Source organism: Actinia tenebrosa, unplaced genomic scaffold (genome assembly GCF_029948245.1).
Source record: "Actinia tenebrosa isolate PJP-AT-01 unplaced genomic scaffold, QUT_ActTen_1.0 PGA_scaffold0__85_contigs__length_37466705, whole genome shotgun sequence".
In the NCBI taxonomy this organism is placed as follows: domain Eukaryota; kingdom Metazoa; phylum Cnidaria; class Anthozoa; order Actiniaria; family Actiniidae; genus Actinia; species Actinia tenebrosa.
The window spans coordinates 35,402,688-35,428,302 of record NW_028292569.1 but is presented as its reverse complement, the minus strand read 5'-3'; the positions used below and the strand labels follow the sequence as shown (position 1 = coordinate 35,428,302).

Below are 25,615 nucleotides of genomic sequence, written 5' to 3'. Positions count from 1 at the left end.
TTTAAGTCATTAACTTTGACCTGAAAATGAAACTTGCTTGTGGAGTTTGATGTCGGTTGCCTTTGCTTTGAAGCACCTATTTTCTGCAAATAAGTGACTTGATCAAAAGAGAACTCTCCATAGCTTGATGGGCTTTGGAAATGAAATAAAATTCGGACGGAAATAAAATAAAAGGAGATACTAAATCTGAAACACAAGATGGTTGAAATTTTAAAATGATGATAAGAAGTGAAAACTGTCGAGGAAAGAATGATCAAAGTTGAAGAATGAAGCTAGTATGGTAGTTAGGGGGAGCAGAGCTGCTTAATAAGTGTTTTATAATTGACGCAAGACTTTAGTTTCGCTACAAAGGTACGCAAACTGGAGTAAAGATGCTATTGTTCGCAGGCATGTCTCTTACATTTCCTCTCCTTTTTTATAATCTTTCATACTGCCTATATTAGAAAATCAAGATTGTGTGAGCGTCAAGAGCGCGCTGATATAGCGGTTTCTTCATTCTTGTAGTATGTTGTTTGGGCTCATTCATCGTTAGATCATGTCCAAGTTCAGTAACATACATAACGAGAACTCCCAGATCCAGGCTACTCCACGCAGGGGATTAATTGCCAATGACCTCTCAATCCCAATAAGACCGTTTGTTTATTGATTCACTCAGGTACATGTCATTGTGTTCTTACGGTTATTACTTATTCATTAGTCCGTCTCAGCCTTTGTTCGCAATCAACGGGCTCCGCGCGATTCTCTAGAGAACAAGAGACCAAGACGCGGTCTTATACTACAAAATTCAAAATGTGGAAAGCCGTATTTTTACTGTTAGCTTTGTGTCTTTGTATACACGCTAAAGGTAAGTGTGGTTTGGATGTTTTGGAGGGAGCCAAAATGCTTAAAATACCGGGGAAAAAGTCGAAGGACTTCACTCCCAATAAATCTTTTCATTTTCAAGTTTCATCTTACTCGACACACTTAAAACTGACAACTCTTTCCAACGACATTACGTTAAAAATAATGCTACAATTAATGCTCTAACTAATCAAATGCTAACCAAAGTAACAGTAAAATATTCTATACGGCTTCCTCATAGAAATTTCAGATATCATCAAAAGTAATTTTTTTTTGAAAGTTCACAATTTTTCCCATTGTTGAAGCTTTCTCTATCACTCTTACTGAATCAGTTAAAAATTACTTGAAATTGGAATAGAATTGGGCTATTCTTCAAAATGACATTTTTCAATTAATTCAATTATCTTGCTACGCCTCGGAGAGAGGAAAATGTCCTGCTCGAGGGATAGTCGCGAACTTTGATTTATTTGTTATTTTTCATTGTTAAGAATGGGAAAATTTTATTGTGGTAACGTTCTCTGCTAGGCCATGCGAAGAAGAAGCAGCATAGTCATAAATCGCACAAATCGCACGCTCAATGGATAGATGAAAGTAAGTGATTCCGTTATTCGATGGGCGAAATTGGGGCCTTAAAATCAGTATATGAGCTAATACCACTGCTTGCTCGACCGCCATCAAAGATTAATGTATTCTTACGACTTTGCTTTAGTCAAAATTTTCCTTTTCTTTTTTTGTCTTCGCTAAGTTCTTAGCCGATTCTCGACTATGAAATTCTTTTTACGAATAAATCAACTGAGATTTTAAGGCAGGAGATTTGAAAACGGATAAAAGATAGCCTGAAAATATTGATTTTCAGTTGTTGAATTTTTCTGTGTTGTGGCAGGCACCAGTGCAAACCAAAATGGCGGAGCTAACAGGATGTTTTGAACTGGTTTTCCTGGTCAAACATGTGACTTTTATAGAGAAATTCAACGGTAAAAAGACGTAATTAAAGATTTTTAAAAGGCAAAATTTGGTTTTATAAAAAGATGAAGGCATTTGGAGTTATTTTATGGAGCGGTATTATTAGCAAAACATAATTACGTGAACGAAAACAAGTTAAGAGGCCTGTTTTGTAGCTAAATTTTTAAAAGACACCCAAAAAAAAAACAAACAGTTAAACTCAAAAAATTGACATGTTAAGTTCTATTAAATACTTTAACTTAAAAAAAGAAAATTCTCGTCATAAATGATGTCTGAAAAAGTTCATAAAAAAACAAGAAGACTTAGGAATGTAAATTGATCAAGATGAAAAATGGCGAAAGAAATATTCAGAAATGTTTAATTAAGAAACTAACCAAAACTAGCGCTAATGTGGTAACGTTAAAAGCTGACATTAGGAAATGAAAATGATTCTCAGTACTGACTCAAACGAGACTAACAGTCGACTAAAGTCTTCGATATTTTTTTACAATCGTTTTCTTAGGTGACTAATTTTTGTAATATTCTATTTTCTATGTTAAAGCTCACGATGAAAAAAGAGACGCCATAGCTCAACCAGGTAAGATAAGTTTGCAAAACTCGACAAGACAAATAGCATTCCGCGCGAACCAATTCACTAATTGGTTCCTAGATTGCACGTGGTTTAAACGATGTTACGATCTCCAAAACATTCCGACTTTGATCACCCCAGAATTTTTTTCAAGGTTCGATCTGTGAGTTACCCGTGCCTTGACTTTGACCAACCCAGAGGATGTTTAAGGGTTCAATCTTTGAGTAAGCGGTGCCCTGACTTTAATCAACCCAGAGGATGTTTGAGGGTAGCCGTGCCCTGACTTTGATGAGCTTAGAGGTTGTTTAAGGGTATCTCTAAAATTTGAAGGTCATGAATCTATGACTCGGTATTTCAATTTGTACTGATCGTTAGTTCTTGTCTTTGTTCTTTTACAGCATATTCGGGTTATCAACAACAACAATATCCTGCAGCAACAAAAAACACGCTACCCGCTGCTGCTGCTACTAATAACTATAATACAGCAGGTAGGTCAAGTGGTGGATTGATCGCTTGCGAGTCAGTAGGCTATAAAGACACAACTGGATGAATAAGCTTTGTAATTGATCTTGTTAGACGATAAGACCACTTGTTTCCTTATTAGCCATTCTGAGGTCGAGGAAAAAACTGGGCCGAGTTGGCATTGCAGTGCATATGGGACTGTTTAGGGGACGAATTGGAAATAGACGCCATCTTGGAAATGTGTTTCTTTGAACATCATATCAATTTAAAAAGATTTCTTCTCGTCTTATTTTTTTCCGCCTACGCTTCCTCGACAGCTTACTCTGCTCCTTCATCGAATACATACACTGCATCTCAACGAGCAGCTGTGTCATCACCACCAGCAGCCCCAGCCCCGGCAGCACCTGCACCAGCTCCAGCGGCACCGGCTCCTGCACCTGCAGCACCAGCTCCTGCAACACCAGCTCCTGCTCCAGCACCAGCTGTATCTCCTGCACCGGCAGCATCACCTGCACCTGTTGCAGCACCATCACCAGCCCCCGCTGCTGCCTATCATTACCCTGCTCCTGCACAAGCACCAGCCCCAGCCCCAGCAGCACCATCTCCAGCACCTGCACCAGCAGCAAGCAGCGCCAGGTCCGACTTCCCATCACCTTATTCCCAGAGCTCATCATATTCCTCTTCCTTTTACGTCAATCCCCCTGCACCGGCTCCTGCACCAGCTCCATCTACAGCATACTATGCTGCTGCTCCTTCTCCTGCCCCAGCACCAGCACCAGCGTATGCCACTACCACTCTCGCTGCTGCAGGTATGAACACATTCATCTATGTGCCAGTGACAATGTCTACGTAAAGTTTAAGAAAATATATTTAGTCGCAATCATCCTTAAGAGAGATTTAGTACCATGTTGTCGCACGTTCTTCATGGCGGCCTAGTTGGTTTACAGTTAACAAGAGATTCTCTCTTCAAGTTTTGATGTACATAGCTGTCACGTCTATATGTGATTATATTCCCACGTCAATCAAGAAATCCCAATAATAATCAATTACTAATAATACTATCATTGGTTATTTTCTTTAGTTGCTAAAGCAGCTACATCAACCGTGGCATTCTCAGGTACGTTATCTCATTCCTACCCTCTTCTCCCCCCAAAAAATTGAAATAACCGAGGCATCCGAAAGTTTTTTATTTTTACGAGCATTTACATTTCACTCTTCTTAAGCGTTTATGAGAAATAATTGTGTTTTTAATGTAAATGTAGAGAAATTTCAAAACAATCCAGTCCTTGATAGTCCATGATGGTATACCTTCTTATGCAAATCTCGCAACAATTCAGGATTGGTAAAGAATTTTCTAATAATTGTCAAATAACATCACAATTAATTATTCTAACTGTTCCTTCAAAAAACAACTCACATACGTTTGTATTCGTTCCCGTTTCAGATCTTCTCAAGGGAAAACGTAAGTATATAAATAACCTACAATTGAAGAGACGTCATGTTGCATTTTAGGAAGTCTCCAGACTAATCTTGCTCCTTTGATTTCTTTTGCAGCCCAAAAACAGACAAAAGGTAAGAATACTGCGAAGAACACGTGTCTTCAGCGAAGTCCAAATCCTGAAGTACCCAAATCCTGAAGTACATAAATCCTGAAGTACCCAAATCCTGAAGTACCCATATCCTGAAGTACCCAAATCATGAAGTGCCCAAATCATGAAGTGCCCAAAATGTTAAAAAACGTTTTGTTAATGTTCCAGGTGCCTGTTTGGATGACACAAGAGCCAATAACTTCTGTCTTAAGGCAAATAACCCTTGTTTCTGCGAAGAGAACCATCACTTTATGTACAACTACTGCAAACGCTCTTGCTCGTGGTGCGACTCCTCTGTCAGCGTTGGTAAGACAATCAACCATGTTTTATAAAATATTCAATTTTACACGTTTTACATTCATTAAATGCCATTTGTCCTTAAGTCAATATTATGAACTGAAACTTCACCTCCTTGCCAATATCAAGGTGCTTTTTTTCATTTCTGGTGTTCAGTTTGACACAACTGATCGACTTCAAGAGGGGTCACGTGACCTGTTACTGCAAGTGGCCTTTATATTCGCCTTTCCTAAACCCATTACTTCGTACAGAGAATGAGCATTTAGATCCGTAGTAGTTCTCATTGAATTGACACGTACATAATTTGTTCGGTGTCTTACTTTAGGTCACAGATTCTGGCGCATAGTGAACTATGCCATTCTCCCTCGCTCATGGATCGTCAAAGAGATAGAGTTCTTCTCTGACAAACATGCCAAGAAGCCAATCAAAGTCAACCCAGCAAAGGCCTACGCCAGTACAAGCTACCCAGGGTACTTGGCCGGCAACGCTTTTGATGGTGACGAGAAGACTTACTGGTTGCCTGAAGGATGGTATGAGCGCTTCCCTGGTATGGATTACATTGGCATCGAGTTCGAACAACCGGTAATGAAATATTTCTAACATAGAGAAAACAAACAAAGAACAGAAGTCGTTTTGAAAAGTAACCACACCCAAGTAAATTTCCTCCGAGGCTTCTCACTCATAAGAGCGGAAGCCATTTTGAAAAGTAACCATGCCCAAACAAATTTCCTCCGAGAACTGATATTAAGTTTGTGAAAACTTTATTCTCACACAAAAAGACGGAAGCCATTTTGAAGGGTAACTGCATCCTAACGAACGTCCTCAGCGGAGACCTGGAATCAATGTCAAAACGTCACATTAAAATTGGAATTATTTTTGACTTTTAAGGTTGTAGTTGAAGCTGTAAGAATCATGCACCAGAATAATGAGAAGAACGCCACTTCAACCAAGATGTTATTAGAGGCTTCTGATTTCTATGAAAATAATTATTACAAGGTATTCTCAATGGACAACCCAAACAAAAAGGAAAACAAACGTTACACTACTGTAGGTAAGAAAATACTATTTGTAACCATATATTTTTAAGTATCGATTTTGGGAAATCAAGGATGGGGTAATGGTAGCATACTCGTCTCTCACTTCTGGGGTCTCAAGACCCCAGAAGTCAGAGACGAGGGATCGATTCGTGGACTCGATATCACATGCCAGTAGAGTTTGTTAGGTCTCTCCCTTGATTCAAGAGTTTTTCTCCTGGGTCTAAATTGGGTTTGATTCCTGGTCCCAGCATCACATGTCAGTAGAGTTTGATGGGTCTCTCCCATGATTCGAGGGGCGTAGTTCTCCGGGTTCTACAGCTTTCATCCCTCCGCTACACCTAACATGCTAAATTCCAATTCTATCTGGGAGTTAACCGATCTATATCAGCCTAGAGGTTGTTCCAGGGTTTGATCAGTGAGTCAGCCGTTCCCTGACTTATAGTCAGCCAAGAGGTTAATTAAGGGTTTAACCTGAGTTACCCGTGCCCTGAATTAGATCAGATCAGAGGTTGTTTAAGGGTTCAACCCATTCCTTTCAACAGACTGCCCAACCTACTGGCGCCGAATGGAAGCTAATGATGAAGTCTACTGCCTCAAGACAACCGCTGAATTCCTGTCATGGCAACAGGCACGTGACAAATGCGCCTCTTATGGAGCTGATCTGCTGAGTATTGGCAGTCCTGGAGAAAACATGTTCATTAATAACGAACTAAGACTTTGCGGGTATGTTGGGCTTGCATAACTTCCTATACAGCATGTGCATTTGACCTTTTTTAGGTTTTACCTTATCCTTTATACTTGTTATCTTCCAAATGCAAAAGGGGGTGGCGAGCTAACCAATTCATTCCCACCTTTCCGCCCTTGGGTTGGAGCGCACTTTACCCAATGGCAATTCAAACTTGATAAATTCAATTTATTTCGTTCCTACAGATTCACCTGGATTGGGCTGAACGATCGTAAGAACCAGAGCAACTTCGAATGGAGTGACGGCACCTCAATGACTTTCAAATCCTGGGCTGGTGACGAGAGCTACTATGAGCAGGATGAGTACTTGAACTCAAAGCAGAACTGTGTGGCTGCATCCAGGACCGGAGAATGGAGACCATTCCACTGTGATAATAAGTTCTACTCTGTCTGCAAGATGAAATTGAGTAAGTAGTGGATGAAAGGGATTGTAAGAATGCAACGAGCTGTATTCATAGCCAAGTCAATAAAATGAAACATCCACTACAGCGCCATTCCTAAAAGTGTAGAGGTACTTTTATGAGATGTAAATCAAGTGAGTTTGACAAGCTTTTCACAGAATTGTAAGAATTTCCCCATGTAAATAGACCAACACATCGGTATACGAAAGTCTGGCTATGGTTTATAAAGATTCCTCGAGTAGTACGCGTCCCTCTTTATTCACAGCCAGGCGGGGGACATGGATCTTAATACATGGTTAATACGATATAAACGGGTATTTGTTATTTTGTTTGTAGAAGCACCAGAGGAAGAAGAAGAAGAAGATATGGAGAAGAAGGGTCATTATCATCATGCTAGAGTCTCTAAAAAATCACACAAAATTAAAGCAAAACAAGAGGATGAGGATGAGGAAGATGATGAAGACGTTTCAGGTATCTCAGCCACAATCTATTTTTCTCAAAACACCACTTCAGGTCATGTGACCATTGTAATATTAATCTTGAGTCATGTGTCTAACCACAATCGAGTTTTTTCAAAACATTGCTACATGTCATGTGACCCATAACCAAGTTATTTTGTGTCGTGACTAGCCACAATACATCACTTCAGGTCATGTGACCCATAACAAAGTTATCTTGGATCACGTGACTAGCCACAATACATCACTCCAGGTCATGTGACCCATAGCCAAGTTATCTTGGATCACGTGACTAGCCACAATGCATCACTCCAGGTCATGTGACCGATGGCCAAGTTATCTTGGATCACGTGACTAACCACAAGCTAGTTTACTCAAAACATCACTACAGGTCATGTGACCTCAAAAATATTTTTGCGTCACGTGACTAACTACAATTTTTAACAGTAGGTTGGAATGATCTCTTTAAATTATATAACAATGAGAATTAATATTTTGTGATGACAATTATTTCAGGAGTCGCATCAGGATCAGATGAACAAAGTTCTGAAGATGCTATCAAAGAGATCAAGAATAACGTCAGGAAAGCAGTCAAAGCTACGTTCAAGAAACAGAAACATGACAAAACACAAGAAGAGGAGGAAGACGAGGATGAAGATGAAGATGACTCTGGCTCAACATCAGAGCGATCAGCCAGCACTGTTCCCGCCAAACCACACCGCAAGGAAGAAATCGAGACAGTCGACGATACCTTCTTTGATCTAAAACACTAAAATTATCCCAGCCAATCAAAATGGACCTGACATGACGTAGATGACGTCATAGGGTTGATTTATAAAACTCTGTTTGATATCGATGGTTGTGAAAGGAGCTTTAGAATGTTAAATATAATATTGTTACAAATGACGTTTAACGACAAAATACGAAAAGATGCCAAAAAACTGGCTTTTCCTAGGACTAAAAAGCATCGTTCTTTGTAAAAAAATGGATGGTTGTAAAGCTTGTGCATCGTACTCATGATTTCTTTCAAACAAACTGAAAATTATTTTAGATACTTTTAAAGCTCACCTTGAAGCAAAGGTAGCGAATACCAGGCAATAGGCAAGCAAACTAAACATGAAAGGCATCATGGGTATGACGTCACTAATAAGTCCGCCTCGACATGGAGACGAGTCAGAAAACAGACAATAAGGAAGAATTCAATTTTTGTTACGTCGTAAACCTCGATTTGAAAAAAATTCTGTTTTGCGCAAAATTCTAATTCTGAGGTCGGTGCAGACCATCATTCAACATGGCGGCCGCACGAAAAAAAAACGACCTCATAAATAAAAATTCTTGGAAGAAGTTTTCACAGACGCAATGATCGACAGATAAGTTCTCTCTCACTTTCTGTATATTTTTAATTTCTTCACCGTTCAAGTTGCTTTTAAACAAGTTTTTTCTCTAATAGGCGTAGTATTCAAAGAAGTTATTTTCTTCAGTGTTTTAGACTGTACCACAAAATAGCCAACACTTGCTGAGCTGAGCAATGGTAACATACTTAATTTTGGAAAAATTTGTTTCGTGTTTATTGAAAGACAAGCCATGTATTCTTTATTGAATTTAATAAACTTTATTGAAAAATGGCGTGTGTTTTTTCGTATTGCGTATTGCGTATTACAAATTTATTTTTATAGATTTAAAATCTAAAAGAAAAAGTTGGACTTTTTAATGAGAATTTTAGTAGCCTCTGTACTACCATTAACGAAAAATCATTCCTTTATCTGGTCTAATCTTAGATTTTAAACTACAAGTTTAGTGTCTACACTGTCTTTATTATTCTGTGATTAGTGAATACGTCATACGAATTGATCACGTGATGCGATTTATTTATTCCAGAAGCTTAGCATTAATTATTATAAGCAGCTTAAAAAGTAGCTTTATGAAGTATTGTAAGCTGTTTATCATGTGTGTTTCTTTTGGGTTGAAATACATATGTTTAATCTGCTTTTGAATTCATCTGAACCAATCATGGACCTTGCAAAGGCTTTTTTGCCAATCACAAACCTCGTATAACCTTCTAACCAATCACAAACCTTGAAACTTTTAACCAATCATAAACCTTGTAAAAGCCTCTAACCAATCATAAACCTTGTAAAAGTTTTTTAACCAATCATAAATCATGTAGAAGCTTTTAACCAATCATAGATGGGCACTTAACAAAGGTCGGTTTTTTAAATGATTTCCACATAACCTATTCATCTCTGTTATATTGAAGGTCAGAAAAATATTAACCAATTATAAGCAGCAGCTAAGCATTTTTATCTTATCAGCTTTAGCACAAAAAATCTACATCTTTAACATTAACAATTTAAACTTGATCACATGATCACTGCTATAAAAGCAGCAGCATTGACATACTGTTGATCACTAATCTATCACATGGTTACCTTGGACAGATCACATGATCACATCCACTCATACATCATGTGACGGAGGAGTTTCAAGGGATGTCGGAGTACCTCAGGGTCGCTCACTTTACACTCTGTCTCAGGATCCTTGGGGATAATACTGTTGACATACTTCTCAAACTGTGCCATACTACAAGGAGAAGCATCACAAAATGGCAGCTTGCGTTCTTGGTCATTGTAGATGACCTTGACTGCGAATGATTCCTGTTGTTTGCTGTTTTGTTGAGCAGCAGCAGTGTTCTGGTAGAGCTCAAGTCTAAACATTGAGGCATAAGGTGGCCATTTTCCTTCAGAAATGTTGAACGCCATCAGGAGAGTTCCCACTGTTAAAATAATATACAAAAATATATCGGACTGGACGTTGGTTGAATAGATCTTTGATTCATGCTACCTTTGAAGAGATTTTAAATTTTGGGAAATCCAGAACCATGAATTGGTATATGTAATAGGACTTCATGCTGTCCAATTAAGAAATAATTGGACGAGGAAAATTCCGAGGACTTCCAATTTGGCAGTCAGAGGAATTTTTCGATTCTAATTATTTCTTGATGGGGGAGCATGAAATCCCATTACCTATTAATTATATAGCTGCCTAATTAATCCCATATCGAAAAGACCTGTCCAATTAAGAAAATAATTGGCCAGTTAGCTATATGGGATTAATGAGAAGCTGTATAATTATTAATGCAATGGACTGGATATCATTCAACTGGATTGTGAATTGCATAAAACATCTCAATGCAGAATTTGTGCGTTTTACCCTAAAAGTACCAAACCTAAATTTTTGTTGAGGCTATAAATGGTTTCTTTCTTCTAGTGTAGTAGTAGACGAGAAAATAAAAATATAATGGAATGGAAAAAGCATGGAAAGAAATAAAGTAAGGGAAAAGGAGAGGAGAAGCAAGTAGTGCAAGTAGTTTTAATATAGTATTATATCAGTGTGAAGAGCTGGACTCGTGTTTTGAGCTATTAATTTATTTTACGAATATGTTTTTATAGATAAATAAGTATATATTATATAGATTTGTTATTTTATATTCATAATCTTTTCTTTTTTGTTTTATAATTATAGCAATATTCTTATCACGTCTCATATTATAATGAATTATTAGTTAATTATTATTGTCAATAAAGTTATTATTATCATCAGTAGTGCGAGAATAGAAGGTGAAAGGAAGGATAAGAGTAATGAGTAATATAGTTTAGAGGAGGGATGTAACGAGAAAAATCAAGTGAATGAAAAAAATGGGAATTACATGTAACAAAATGGTAATGAATGGGATTGTGACATGGAAGTAAAAATATTAAAACTTACAAGTTAAGTCATGACCAGAATAGAGAAGAAATTTCTTTCCTTTTCCTTCCATTATCTTCTGCATAGCCTTGAGGAACAAGATTGATTATGAAAGAAAATGAATATCAAAAATTAGAAAATCTCAAAATGCCATTTCGAATTAGAGAATCAAGGGAGGCATAGGGATGATACACTAACCACACCTCTGGGGTCTCAGGAAATTCCGGTTGGAAACAAATGGTATGTGTCATTCCGATCGGAAAGATCTGGAAAACTCAGCCTTCCAATTGCGGCAATCCAGTTTTCCCGCTCTTTTCAGTTCTTTCGGTAGAGGTGTGTACCATTTTTGGGAAGAAAAAGATTAGTGCTCTTTTTTACCTTAAGCAAACAAATTTCCAAATTTCATACAAGGCTCGTAATTTACCTATTATACATGTTCTTATATGATTTCCGATCCCATCCCACACGGCTTACCGCCTCATCTCTCATGTACTATCTTTTTGTGGGATTCTAGCAGCTCACTAGATACACCGTGCTGACAAGGCCCAATACAGGCCGAAACATCAGTCCAATGTTTCTAGTTGAGCTGGCACATTTTTTACGCGACTTGAAATTGTGAAAGGCCCATTGGCCCTCTTCTTCAGTTGTTTCATACAAGGCTCATAATTTACCTATTACGCATGTTCTTATATGATTTCCAAGCCCATCCCACACGGCTTACCGTCTCATCTATCAAATTTCCAACGGTAGATTAGTTGAAATGGTAAGCCCTCCTGAACTAGGCATCATTTGTGAACAGAATTTGTTAAGAGCAATTGTCTGTAAGCGTCGGCTGGGCCATGAAGGATAGAAAAATCGAAAATTTTCAAAACTCATTCGAAGAATACCCTCAAAGCCCTTATCACAAAAATATAACTTTTAGTTTCATCCGATCTTTTTTTGGCGAGTTATCGAGCATTTTATGATTTGACGTTCATCGACCGATTTTAACGGCTCGAGAAGGCCGATTTTAAACAGCTCTATACGACAACTAAACAAATACGAAACTTAGTCAATGCTTGTTTTCTCAATAAAGAATTATGTCTTCGAAGTATTCCAGTCGCTTTATCAAGTATTTCGAAAACTGGAATTTTTTCGGGTTTTCTTTACTTACCCCTCTTTCGACCAACTTTGCCGTAGTCAAAAATTCACATAATTCAAACCCCAAAAAACCCAATTGGTACATGGACTAGCCGGTTGGTTGTATACTCGACAGATGGACTGATATTTCGGCTACAAATTTGTGAAATAAAATTCTTGGGCACTCGAAATTGGAATTTTTAAGAGCGTCGAACGTTTACCCTACTTTCGTAAATATCGTGACCCTTTAACCTTATACATTAACAACACGAAGTCAACAACTTGTCTTTCAAAAATTGCGAACTTAAAAATTTACCGAACAATTTATTGCTTGTAATAAAAAACTAATACATTAGATCATATCTCAAAGTTTTGAAGGGTTTTCGAAGCCAAAAAATTCTGTTATTTTTTTAGGCCAATTCAAACACGATGACATGAACTTCAATCCGGTAAATAAACAAGCATAACAAAATAAACTAGCAAAAGCTTTTTACCAAGTTAAAAATGGCCTAAAAGGAGTTGTTAATCAGAAGTCAATAACTAAATCCAGCTAGAAATACCAGATCGCATCAGCGGCTGAAGAATAAGGATTACATCGAATTAATATGAGCAATCTCTGTCTCACTTCTCGAGCTCTATTGTCGGGAAGTCGGACGATCGCAGACGTCGATTACTTTATAATTAATGTCAAAGTGATTCCGACCAAGGGTAAAAGGTTTTTTTTGTAAAAAGAAAAACCCATAAATTCAAGAATAATGTATAAATTAATGACTGGATATTTGAAAACCACAAATAGCCGAGAGTATTGGAAAGTTCGGGCAAAGTTTAAACTCATTTTGAAACAAAAAACTCGCAAGACATCAGCTTTAAAACTGGTTCCGACGGGACGGCGCAGCGCAACCTGTCATTTGTGATAATCGTGCAGACCGGCCAGCGCTCTCCAGAAACATGGCAGCTTGTAGCTATTCGACACTCGTTGGTGGTGATTGTGGTTCGAGTACTTTTAATCCTGGCAATGCAGAATGTGTGATAGTAAGCCAATGTAATAGAGACATCAGGAACCATCTGAAGTTGTTTGCCGTGTCAGATTCGGCTTTGGACACTGAATCAAAACTTCTATTAGCTCGAGCAGGTAAGAACTCAAAACATCGAGCGCTTGCATGAGAAACGATTTCTCATAGATATTTCCTACTAGAATTAATGTTTCGTGCATTTGATTTCGATCTCAAGGTGTTTTTGACAAAACGGAAGAACTCTCTATTGGATACAATGTATGTCCCAGGCATCGTGACCAATTTGGTGTAAGATGGCGCTGTAACAAGAAAAGTTGCGCATGTCCCATTGACTGGTCGGGTCATGGAACTCAACCCCCAAAAGGTGATCGAGGCATTACCGTGGAACAATCCAAACGCCTTTTCAAGTTTACAAAAATACTGATACCAGTTGGCTCACGTAAGTCTTTATTTATTACACATTTTTGGTGGGTCTACAAACGTGGAGTAAACAATCTCCCACCCACCCAATCTGAGTTGTGGACGTACATGATGACGAGGATAAACCAAGAAATAGTACACAGTTTTTGATGCTACTCCCCCCCCCCCCTCCCCCCACACACTCACACACAGAAACAAAAAAACACAAAAACACAAATCTAATTATTTTCTTGCACACTGTTCTTAGCAATTTGCCAAAGATGTAGAGAAAGATTGCGTAAGGTTGAGGATATGAGGTTGTCGTACCAATGCAAGAAACTGGAAGAACAATCTGAGCGTCAAGAACAAGACACTGCCTTTCAGGAAGAAGAATCTCAAAGTGATCAAATATCAGAAATGGAAAACACGGAGGTACAGACTTCGTTGATTCACTGGTCGATAGATTAAAACCTCCGGTCCCCGGACAGGGCGGGGGATTAACCCGGCGTTACCAGGGCCTTGACTCGCATTTAACAACGTGAATGCACGGAGACAAGGGACACTAAAAGCGTACTGCAACAGTTTTGCCACTTTAACAGCATCAACTTTAAAAATGTCAAACAAAATTCTTTTCCCGCTTGTATCTGGGATAGGGCTGGAAATTTAAACTAGCTGAATGTTGAATTCCTCACATGTCAGGAATGGGGGTTTCAACTGAATAGTGCAATAATTATAACCTGCATTTCCAATAAGATTTGTCTTACATTGCAGATGACGTCATTTTTTCTTTTTAACTAGGAAAATGATTTTAAAGAATTATGCGCAGTCTTCAAGAACATGTCATTGGCGAATTTGTTGGACGAACCTACATCAAGCCCTTCCTCTAGTGTTGCTGGTAGCAGTCATGAATCGCTAGCGTCTAGTACATCAAGTGATGCTTGTTTGAACACAGCATCCCTTGCTGTCCGAAGAAGGAAACTAAATGAATTCCTGTCTTCTTGCGATCTACCATCAGTTGGGCCTTCTAAAAATAATTTTGGTAATATCACTTCAAGAGCCAAACAAGATCGCATCATCAAGACAAAAGATGCAGTTGTGGCTGTCCTCAATGTCATTGCTCCTGGAGAACCTGGTTTGCTGTGGGACGCACTCAAAGCGTCTCGAGCTGTTGAACAACTTCTCAACATAGAGAGTGATGACAACAAATACCTAGACGCCCTTGCTGAAACATACAGAAACGCCTCCACATGTGATACAAGGAGACAAATCTTGTCAATCATGGCGGATTTAACGACCCTAGAAGGACTTCGACAGTACATACCAGGACTCACTGAGTACAGGTTCAAAATAGCAAGAATGCATAGACTAAAATATGGACGGGGCGTTCCCTTACCTTTAGACAAAAGTCCAAGAATGCGTGTCAACATGGATCAACTCGATCATTTTCTATCCTTTATTACCAGCTCACACGTAATTCAAGACCTTCCATTTGGACAGAGATACTTACACCTTTCGTCCGGAGAGATCCTCGAGACTCCAAATGTCATTCGTACAATCATCCCTCAAAGAATCGTACAACAATATCAACAGTATTGTCAGGAGTCGAATTTCAAACCGTTTGGATCATCTACCATGCTACGCATATTGTCATGCTGCAGTGCAACAGTCCGGAGGTCATTGCAAGGTCTTGATTATTTTTCAGCTGAAGGGGCTAAAGCCTTTGATGATCTCTATGGCTTGCTTGACAGAGTAGAGGCGAAGAGTGGTGTTGATAGGAAAAAACTGATGTTGTTAAAGAAGGATCTGAAAGAAGGTAAACAGTACCTGAAGACGGACTATAAGGTAATCCTTTAATAAAACAAAATTGTAAATAAACCCGTTCTGGGATACCTTCTGATTCCGTCTTGTGTAAATGTTGCGCTTTAAACCAATGACAGCACGCGAAAAATGCATCCTGTCGTTTGGTTATAAACCATATACAATATATAATATCTAATGAGATGCAAACAGTTTGTATTTGCAGTGGCGGATCCAGGGGAAGGGTGCAGGGGGTGCGCACCCCTCCCTGGTTCGACTTTGTGCCCCTATACTTCGAAGATAACCAATACAAAATAATGTTTTTTCCCTTTGATTTTAAGGGGTGCACCACTCCCTGGGTTAACTTTGTGCGCAGCACCCCTCCCTGAACAAATTCCTGGATCCGCCCCTGATTTGTATGATATCAATGATGTGGCTAGTCCTTTTTATGTTCTTGATTGTAAAAATGATGTTTAATGAATTTAATGTCTTCTTTTAGGTTCACATTTCAAAGGACTCCCGAGTCGCCGATCACTGCATGGTATACGCCCTAGGTGACAGTAAGAATAACAATTTAGAGTCGACTTGCTCACATGTCCATGATGAATTCTGTCAGCAGTGCGAAGCAATACAAAGTGCCCTAGAAGAAACAAAGAAAGTCTTGAAGGAAATTGAGTTGTCAAATGATGAGCGTGATGATTTGATGTATCTGTATGGTCAAGCTACGCAAGCCATCCAGGCCTGGAAATGCCATCAGCTCAGAAGTATCAGGCAAGATATGAGTCGTACTTTTATCCTAGACACGAGCCTTGATGAAAACTCTATCTTTTTAACTCAAGACTGGGCGATGAAATTTCTTCCTCAACGATACAGGGAAACCCAGGCCGATTGGTATGGAAAACGAGGAATCTCGTGGCATATTAGCGTAGTTGTCACCAAAGTAGGAGGGATTATAAAACAACAAGCATTCATCCACATCGCCAAAAGCTGCTCCCAAGACAGTGTTTCTGTTGTGCGCATGCTTGATCATACTCTAAGAACATTGAAAACTGAGCATCCTGAATTATCCAAAGTCTTTTTGCGCCAAGACAATGGTGCATGTTGTCACAGCTCCCTCATGCTGTCCAGCTGCCAACAAATGAAAGCTCATACAGGAATAGGTGTTGCAAGAGTTGATTTTAGTGACCCGCAAGGCGGTAAAGGAGCGTGTGATAGGAAGGCGGCAGTAATTAAAGCACACGTTCGAAGATACATTAATGAGGGTCATGATGTTAACACGCCAGAAGAGTTCCGAGAGGCCATCCTTTCTAATGGCGGCATACGTGGTGTCAGGGTAGCGGTTATCGACGCGAAAGTTCCACCGGATATTGACGGCGTTGGCCCCAAGTGGGATGGAGTGAGTTTCTTGAACAATTTCGAATATACAAAGAAGGGTATAACGGCATGGAGAGCATACGATATCGGAATAGGGAAGCAGATTTCAAGTAAAAAGTTTTGTGAAGGTAATGTAATAACCGTGATATCTATGATTGATCAAAGTAGTAAGTTGTTGCTGCAATATTACGATCAGTCGAATTCTGATGATGCATGGCCATAGCTTGATGGCCGAAATGTCAAAACCATAAACAATGAAATATCTTCTCATATATTCGTTCATCATTACAATTAAACATATTTGCTTTGTTTTAGCCTTGAAGCTAAATGATTGCCAGTTTACCGAGAAGTTTTCACCAGGAGATTTTGTTGATATTAGTACAAAGAAAAAAGCAGAAAAGCCTTCCCAGACTGTGAACTCCCAAGATTCTGAGCCTGAAGATCAAGGAAATAATCTCTTCACATGTCCCAACGCAGGCTGTACCAGCGAATATCAGCGCTATTTTGGTCTTGAAAAACATATGAGCTATGGAAAATGCCATCTAGCTCCTGAAAGGGAAACACTGATGGACAAGGCTAAAGTCCTGTATACGTCAAAACTTATCGAAGGCACCAGTGCAAACCTCAATATCAACCCCACAGTATTGCAAAAAGAAAGCGAGGGTGGAGCTGTGCTAGCACTTGGTTGGGCCCTGAAGACCTCAAAAAAGGCCAACCGTTTCAATGAAAAACAAACATGTTATTTAGATGACAAGTTTAAAATCGGCGAGGAAACAGGAAACAAGGCCGATCCTGCAGCAGTAGCAAAAGATATGCGCTTTACTCGGGATTCCGAAGGCAAGCGCCTTTTCAACATTGATGAGTTCCTAACTGCTCAGCAGATTAAATCATATTTTTCAAGAATGTCGAAAAAAGCGCGCCAAGGCGGAATGGATACACCAGATCGAGCTGATGACGATGATGATGAGTTAGCAGCAGAAGATGAAGACAGTTATCACAAAACACGTGAACATATCCTGCAAGAAGTCCAGCTAAACCACCCGATCGTCTACGACACCTTGAATATTTGCTCTTTATATTCAACGAAAAAGCTTACACACCTAGGTGTCTCAGTGTTGCGTTCTGTCTGTGGGCATTTTGATCTTGCGGTCGACCATATCCAAGTTCGTCGTAAAGCGCCTTATATCAATCTGATCAAGGAACTGGTAGAGTCTTGTGCATGCCAGGGACGGATCTAGAGGTGCCGAGTCTACCGAGATGCAACGGCCCCTAAATGAGAAAAATGCGATGGTCTCTCTTGATGGTCAAAATTGTTCTTCCAGTCAGTTCTTGCATTCAGCACATTCCTTTCGGCACTTGAACGACGTACTATCTCCCTTATACAATTTTTATCTGAGCATCTTCGGAAAATAAGTAAGGACAGAAGACAAGAACAAAATGGGAATTGTGTGTGTGGAGTGGGGGTGGGGGTTGCGCAGCCCCCAAAGTTCAATAAAACAACCAAATGCAATGAACCCTCATTGGAGAACTTTTGTGGTTATGAATGACAGGCGGTTGCGTTGTGCCGCCCCGTCCGAACCAGTTAAGCTGATGTCTTGCGAGTTTTTTGTTTCAAAATGAGTTTAAACTTTGCCCGAACTTTCCAATACTCTCGGCTATTTGTGGTTTTCAAATATCCAGTCATTAATTTATACATTATTCTTGAATTTATGGGTTTTTCTTTTTACAAAAAAAACCTTTTACCCTTGGTCGGAATCACTTTGACATTAATTATAAAGTAATCGACGTCTGCGATCGTCCGACTTCCCGACAATAGAGCTCGAGAAGTGAGACAGAGATTGCTCATATTAATTCGATGTAATCCTTATTCTTCAGCCGCTGATGCGATCTGGTATTTCTAGCTGGATTTAGTTATTGACTTCTGATTAACAACTCCTTTTAGGCCATTTTTAACTTGGTAAAAAGCTTTTGCTAGTTTATTTTCTGTTATGCTTGTTTATTTACCGGATTGAAGTTCATGTCATCGTGTTTGAATTGGCCTAAAAAAATAACAGAATTTTTTGGCTTCGAAAACCCTTCAAAACTTTGAGATATGATCTAATGTATTAGTTTTTTATTACAAGCAATAAATTGTTCGGTAAATTTTTAAGTTCGCAATTTTTGAAAGACAAGTTGTTGACTTCGTGTTGTTAATGTATAAGGTTAAAGGGTCACGATATTTACGAAAGTAGGGTAAACGTTCGACGCTCTTAAAAATTCCAATTTCGAGTGCCCAAGAATTTTATTTCACAAATTTGTAGCCGAAATATCAGTCTATCTGTCGAGTATACAACCAACCGGCTAGTCCATGTACCAATTGGGTTTTTTGGGGTTTGAATTATGTGAATTTTTGACTACGGCAAAGTTGGTCGAAAGAGGGGTAAGTAAAGAAAACCCGAAAAAATTCCAGTTTTCGAAATACTTGATAAAGCGACTGGAATACTTCGAAGACATAATTCTTTATTGAGAAAACAAGCATTGACTAAGTTTCGTATTTGTTTAGTTGTCGTATAGAGCTGTTTAAAATCGGCCTTCTCGAGCCGTTAAAATCGGTCGATGAACGTCAAATCATAAAATGCTCGATAACTCGCCAAAAAAAGATCGGATGAAACTAAAAGTTATATTTTTGTGATAAGGGCTTTGAGGGTATTCTTCGAATGAGTTTTGAAAATTTTCGATTTTTCTATCCTTCATGGCCCAGCCGACGCTTACAGACAATTGCTCTTAAGTATCTCCCTCAAATTTGAGAGTATTTTTTATAATAATAATAATAATGGGGTTCTTCTATAGCACATTTCACATTGTCTCAATGCGCTTTACATTAATGAGCAGTGGAGGACTTTACGGGCTGCATATTAAGGCACTATTAGCAGCCGTGCAGCTTACAATCATGAGTGAAATTAGTAAATTAGTGTTATGCCTCCAAATTGGGATAGGCTGTTGAACTGGGAGACAATCACCTACTCTTACACGAATAATTCAACAGGTTCTTTTATGTCCCTCATTTACTTTTGGTTATGAAGGGTTGGGAGACAGGGCCTATGGTTTTAAGTCCTTGTCTGAGAAGACTAACCATTTGATGCAATTACAAAGGCAGCACCTTCTCCTCAGTTATTTTAAGACCCTGAGTGTTGGTCCGGCCGAGGCTTGAACCACGACCTCCAGCACAACAGACCGATGCTCTTACCATTTTCCTTTGGTTAACCATTAACCATTATTAACAAAAATATCTATAACTACTAAAAATCTTATGAATTTGAGTTTGTTGGTCTGACATTCTGTATTCCATTGGGAAAACTACCCATTGTTTGGGTGGACACTCAAGCATAGCTGTGATTGGTCTATTCTTACCTGCCACATGTCATTCACCAGGAACCCGATACCAGCTTTAGCAAACTGCTGTATAGATGGATATCTGTACTGAGAGTTCCAGAAGTATAGCACTTCATTGACCATGCGCTGGAACAAACTATCCGTTATTCCTGGTGGAATTTCATACCCATGGCATTGGTGAGTGTGGACACAGTCAACCAAATCTTGAAGATTTTCCATTGCTTTATTACAGAAAGAAAAATTTAAGAAAATGGGAAACGAGAAATAAAGATATAAAAAATGGGAAGAACAGGCAGCATGGACATAGTCAACCGCATTATTGAGGTTGTCCATTACTTTATTACAGGAAAAAAATGGGAAATGAGGAATAAAAAAGATTACTTATCTAGTTTATGACTCACTTAGGGACCTGTTCACACCAATAGCTTTGCGTACTTCCTCAAGAAGAGGTTTCACTACAGAATTGTAATGGTTTTGCCATTCCGGTGATTTCAGGAAATCACGGTTGTACTCTGACAACTTGGGACAAAGTCTAAAAATAAATAAATATTTATAGATAATATTATATATAAATAATAAATAAATACGTTTATAGAAATAAATAATAAATTTATTTAATAAATAAATGAGTTTATTCTCATGACAATAAGAACCTGGATTTGGATATTTTCTGGAACTAGACAAAATTCTCTTCTCAGACCCTTGTCAACCCTTCCATGAGATTTCAAGTGTGTGTGTGTGGGGGGGGGGGAGGGAGGCAGAGGGGGAGGGGGATTCATGATCGGCACAATAGCCCACTTCCGAGATATGCTTCGCTTGTCACACACAAAGGTTTCAGTATGATTCTACGTGCTAAATGCTCAGACATTTGTGACAGGCGGTAAGAATAAATTTACTTTAGCACATAGCCTCATACTGAAACCTTTGTGTGTGACAAGCGAAGCATATCTCGGAGGTAGGCTATTCACAAGCAACACATTCATCTTTAACAGAAAATATAGACACAGCTTAGACTGGGCACCCTGTGGTGTTGTCACTGACCTTGCATTTGGTTCAATATTATCAAACGTCTGGTCTCTTGTATTGATATCCAGTACATGGGTCCTATCAGACATGATAGTGGATGGTGGATACATCCCCAGCATCAGAGATTGAGCAGACTAAAGAACACAATATATAAGACTGTGCTTAGAGGGGGATAGCATGTAAATCTTCCGAAATCTAATTCGGCCGAAACTTTAATGGAATAATCTTTAAGGGTCTAATAATCACTGGCTAAAGGTTTTTCTTTATATTTCAATGGGATGATTAACGTGCTAGCCCCCTCTAAATATTGATGGCAAGCACATAACAAAAGAACTTCTATTAGAAATAGTAGTTGAAAAAGTTTGTGAAAGATATCTCTAATAGACAGGCAGCAGAATTACTGCCTTCCAGTTCGCTGAGTTGGTTAGGCTCTGGACTATTAAGCTGGAGGTCATTGGTTCAGTTGTTTCAGCCATTTAGCTTGACTAGCTCTGCTATTTCTAAATGGCTGGCGCCCATCTATTTATACATTATTATTTTATAAATTTTATTGTATATCAATCCAAGGAGTGCCAAATAAAGATGTTTGCTTGTTATGTTTGTTTGTTTTGTTCAGTCCTTGGTCTGCCTAACACTCAGGGTCTTAAAACATTTGAGTATTAGGTGCTGCTTATGCTCTAAAGATATCTGCAAATGGTTTTAAAGACCTTCGCTTTGACGTGGATGACCACAAAAAATGGCTTTCCTATCTCATTCAGAGACTCTAAAATAGAGGCCTTCAATTTGATCAGTTCCACTTCAAAAAGCCTTTATGTTAAATATGCTTTAAAATAAAGGGGTGTCTTATTTAATACCTGCATAGTTCTGGATTCATCTGTGAAATCAAACAAATACGATAAACATCATGAGTACTTTAAAAAGTCTAATTCCTAATAGTGGACTGGACTTGGAGGGTCATTTTGCATGAATTCAATTGAAGCATCATGTGAGTTGAGAGTTTCGTGTCTGCACACATTAAATGTAGTGGTAGTAAATGTGAAGTGTGTCCAACTGTATACCTATAGGAAACATTAGTCTCTGGATAGGGGGACTCGACATTGACTCCCATTATCATGATTTAAAATATAGATTTATTGCTTATGGAAGCTATATACTGGGTTACTATATCTCTCTCATGTGACAGCCAACCCCCTAAAATCAAACTTGATCTGCTGGCTGTGATATATGAAAGTAGTGTGTGATTCAAGCCTTTGACTCCTACGCCCAAAACTGCCCGTAAAAAATCTCATTATTTAAAAAAATTCAAGCTTCAGCAATTTTGAGTGAGTTGGCCTAAATACCAGATCCAAATGTTCATTTCAAATCAAATCTTCTTACCATCACTTCTGACATATATATCAGTGTATGAGTAGTTCTGTTTCAGGAAACCAGATTTGACGTACAGGTTTCTTAATGTTTGGCCATTCAATTCTTGTTGCTTGTAGCCTTTGAATGTCAGGACACCCAGAGCACAGTCTCCCTGCATTGGCTCATGATCCTCCATGTAAACTGCCAAAAAAATCAAATAATTGCAAGTTAGAAAACTTGTGTGCAGGATTGACTTTGAGACAAAGTAGGTACATCCAAGGAAGCACCGGGGGCGTGCACTGCTAATGCGCCGCCTCTCACCAATGCAGCCCGAGCTTAAGTCCTGCCAATCTCAATTACTACTGTACCATGTGAATCGGCCTACAGAGTGCACCCCCTGTCACAAATAACACCTTGAGCTACAGAAAAATAAATGAACGAACGAATGAATAATAAAAATGAATGAATGAAAAAGAAACGAACAAAAAATTATAGCATTAACATTTGCTGATTAATACCTTTCCTGTAGACCCTGTCAATAGTTTGAAAGTGTTGATCATGTTTAATTGCTGGTAGAGACGAAGATGTCAGTAGGCAATCCCACACAGCCTCGTCGTTATCCCAACATGGTCCTGAATACCCTGCCCTTGTACGGTCTCCATGTCTGCCACACAAATTATATATCATTATAAAAAAAACTGTTGTAAATGTCCGTTCTGATTGGTTGAGACAGCTTGCTTTATGAGAGCACACAGCACACGCGCGCACTTCCCGTTGCGTCATTCCTATCCAAACAACGGTTTTTGTAATTCGTATTTTGTAAAAGAAATAAAAAACTTGCTTATAGTACTGTTTGCAGCTATAAAGCACTTGGGGATTGACAGAATACTCTTGTGTTCTGCCAACCCCCATGTGCTTTATAACTGCACACAGCACACGCGCACATTTTCTATTTTTTCAACACACATTCATCACACACCATTGACAATAAACTTGGCTCATGTGTGGCATGGGAAATTCCATGGTGTACACTTGAAAGCATTGTATAACATATTTATTCCACACCATTGAAAACACAGCAAACTGGAATGCAGGAAAGCGATTGTCAAATTTTTGCCCCCTCAGTTTCAGACCCCTAGCCATTCCCTAGAGTATCATTTCTTTGTTTAACAGTTGTACATGAGAAGACACGTCTTAAATAGGGATGGTCTCTATCGGCCTCTTTCACGAGGAAGCCTGAAGTTGGTTTTAACGATAGATATCAAAACAAGTGACATCATTCAAGTGATTGAGAATAAATTTATGTGGATGTAAGAAAGGTTTTTTATTTGCATGAGTAAACGTGGCTATTGTGTGTGGTTAAGTCCCATGAAAAATGATTTTTTAGGCCCCGTCCACACTATGCCAGATAAATTTGAATCAGAATTTCTATCTATTTGGTTAGGCCTACCGTCCACACTAGTCTGGGCGAATCTGGAACAATTCTTCACCGAAAACAAATTTTTTCGAATACAGTCTCCAGAGTGGAACAATTTGAAAACGCCGGCTAGCCGTATTAGTGTGGATGGAGAACATTTTGTATCCGAACCTTTTCAAATAAGATGACGTCATGATTGTCATGGGAACATGGTGGGAAGGCTAAAAATTCACCGCAGGCTCAATTTCAGCTTGATGCACATGCTTAGATGTGCAATGAAGCATTTTTGCTGTCTCTGAGTGGACTAGTGTGGACCAAACATTTCATTCCTTTTCATGTATGGACGGAAAACTTTTACTTTGGTTTCAGTGTGAAAGCTGCGGATTAAAATTTATCCGGCATAGTGTGGACGGGGCCTCATTTCTCAATTGACACGGTTTTCTTTGTTATTCACGAGGTTTTATTTTTGTTATAGCCCTCATTATAAATGCGAGGTCAATATATAGTTATTAACCTGGTTAATAACTATATATAGACCGTTCGCATTTATAATGAGCAACATTTGATAGAAAACCTTCTCAATTGATAAATAAAATACTTAATTACCTCGAACGTCGGCAATAAGCCTATGCATGCCTCGGGCCTGCAGCCCTCGGGATGTATATGGCTTATTGCCTCCGTTCTCGGTAATTAACTCTAACTTATATCCCTTGGAGGGGTGGGTGTGGTCCTTTTGTATTTAATAGGGTAAGAATATTTTTAGAAAAGAAAATTTTACTACATGAAACTTTCTTCTGGAGGAAACAACCTGAAAGTAAGCTTAAATTTCTAGAAACTAAAACTAAAAACGAATGGGTCACGAAAGTAAAGGAATTTCAGTTTACATTTAAGTGTGTTGCAATAAAAGTTAACTTAGAGATGGACCAATGGAGGTTGCAGCAATTTGTTGCATAATATTAATTTTTTGTAGCAACCGATGCAAGTATTTTGTGTGTGTCTGCTCGATATTTCTTTTCTGAAAGAGGTTTCGATATTTTTTCCGTAGGTCAAGTGCTTACGCGATATTTTTACGCAAACTCCCCCTCAATTGTCTAATGGTCTGTCCTTTATTAGTTTCTTATAAAGCTATTTGCTTATTTGCTCCAGTTCTTTTATTCTATCAGAAATTGCTTCGTAGATAGTAAAAATAAAAACTTTAAAATGTTGTGAAAAATTGCACGTTTTTAAGATTTAATCTCGTGTCTCGAGTCAATAGGTAAAAATAAAAGATTTTGAATTTCCGCAAACTTAATATGCAAACTAAATAAATCAAGCTCTTATCGTTATGTTTAAAGTATACCACGAGTTTTAATCTATAGATGTGATTAAAACCTTTATTTTATGACCACGAGGTCTCAAGAATATTTCTGTAAGAGAATTTTTCTCCACAAACTCACCTGATGACGACACTGACTTGCTTCAAGTCAAACCCTGCTACTTTTGGCACTACATTGGGCTCGTGGTCGCTATCAGCATCTCTGCCACAATATTCAGGCAAACAAGAAGCAAAAGACAGCAAACAGGCCAAAGAAAGCGCTGCAAGAACTTTGATATCCTCCATCTTGTCATTCACAACTGAATACACAGGAAACCCAGATAAGACAATTCT

The 25,615-nt window shown here is 38.7% G+C and overlaps 3 protein-coding genes across 4 annotated transcripts; 2 read left to right on the top strand and 1 right to left on the bottom strand.

Moving 5' to 3' along the window:
• The first annotated feature begins 687 nt into the window (after window positions 1-687).
• On the top strand, window positions 688-8,985 carry LOC116303434 (uncharacterized). Of its 2 annotated transcripts, XM_031712961.2 has the most exons (15): window positions 688-844; window positions 1,366-1,431; window positions 2,345-2,380; window positions 2,770-2,859; window positions 3,151-3,642; window positions 3,915-3,950; window positions 4,278-4,295; window positions 4,388-4,405; window positions 4,591-4,728; window positions 5,045-5,301; window positions 5,608-5,770; window positions 6,299-6,479; window positions 6,687-6,907; window positions 7,238-7,372; window positions 7,876-8,985. In XM_031712961.2, the coding sequence occupies exons 1-15, from the start codon at window positions 790-792 to the stop codon at window positions 8,130-8,132; spliced, it is 2,163 nt and encodes a 720-aa protein (XP_031568821.2). In that variant the 5' UTR covers window positions 688-789; the 3' UTR covers window positions 8,133-8,985. The 2 variants fall into 2 exon arrangements, with proteins under 2 accessions (XP_031568821.2, XP_031568822.2); XM_031712962.2 differs by lacking the exon at window positions 1,366-1,431 and having other exon boundaries at window positions 691-844.
• Window positions 8,947-25,612, bottom strand: LOC116299823 (counting factor 60). The gene is made up of 9 exons (XM_089025565.1): window positions 25,404-25,612; window positions 23,069-23,214; window positions 22,581-22,751; window positions 22,058-22,077; window positions 21,219-21,337; window positions 20,579-20,709; window positions 20,196-20,398; window positions 11,125-11,191; window positions 8,947-10,132 (listed from the first exon to the last, which is right to left on the bottom strand). The coding sequence occupies exons 1-9, from the start codon at window positions 25,565-25,567 to the stop codon at window positions 9,807-9,809; spliced, it is 1,347 nt and encodes a 448-aa protein (XP_088881691.1). The 5' UTR covers window positions 25,568-25,612; the 3' UTR covers window positions 8,947-9,806.
• On the top strand, window positions 14,437-18,043 carry LOC148914170 (uncharacterized). Its single transcript, XM_089025965.1, has 3 exons — window positions 14,437-15,476; window positions 15,931-16,933; window positions 17,121-18,043. Exons 1-3 carry the CDS (start codon window positions 14,472-14,474, stop codon window positions 18,041-18,043), a joined length of 2,931 nt encoding a protein of 976 aa, XP_088882091.1. The 5' UTR covers window positions 14,437-14,471.
• Window positions 25,613-25,615: the final 3 nt, after the last annotated feature.

What these genes read in the sequence shown, in the direction of transcription:
- LOC116299823 (XM_089025565.1), bottom strand. Translation starts at nt 25,567, where the DNA reads ATGGAGGATATCAAAGTTCTTGCAGCGCTTTCTTTGGCCTGTTTGCTG. An exon ending in AATATTGAACCAAATGCAAG is followed by an intron (nt 20,710 to 21,218) that starts GTCAGTGACAAC and finishes ATTTATTTTTAG; the next exon opens with ACTTTGTCCCAAGTTGTCAG. An exon ending in TGGTGTGAACAGGTCCCTAA is followed by an intron (nt 20,399 to 20,578) that starts GTGAGTCATAAA and finishes TCTGTAATAAAG; the next exon opens with CAATGGAAAATCTTCAAGAT.
- LOC148914170 (XM_089025965.1), top strand. Translation starts at nt 14,472, where the DNA reads ATGTCATTGGCGAATTTGTTGGACGAACCTACATCAAGCCCTTCCTCT. An exon ending in ACCTGAAGACGGACTATAAG is followed by an intron (nt 15,477 to 15,930) that starts GTAATCCTTTAA and finishes GTCTTCTTTTAG; the next exon opens with GTTCACATTTCAAAGGACTC. An exon ending in AAGTAAAAAGTTTTGTGAAG is followed by an intron (nt 16,934 to 17,120) that starts GTAATGTAATAA and finishes GCTTTGTTTTAG; the next exon opens with CCTTGAAGCTAAATGATTGC.
- LOC116303434 (XM_031712961.2), top strand. Translation starts at nt 790, where the DNA reads ATGTGGAAAGCCGTATTTTTACTGTTAGCTTTGTGTCTTTGTATACAC. An exon ending in TAATAACTATAATACAGCAG is followed by an intron (nt 2,860 to 3,150) that starts GTAGGTCAAGTG and finishes CTTCCTCGACAG; the next exon opens with CTTACTCTGCTCCTTCATCG. An exon ending in TACCACTCTCGCTGCTGCAG is followed by an intron (nt 3,643 to 3,914) that starts GTATGAACACAT and finishes TATTTTCTTTAG; the next exon opens with TTGCTAAAGCAGCTACATCA.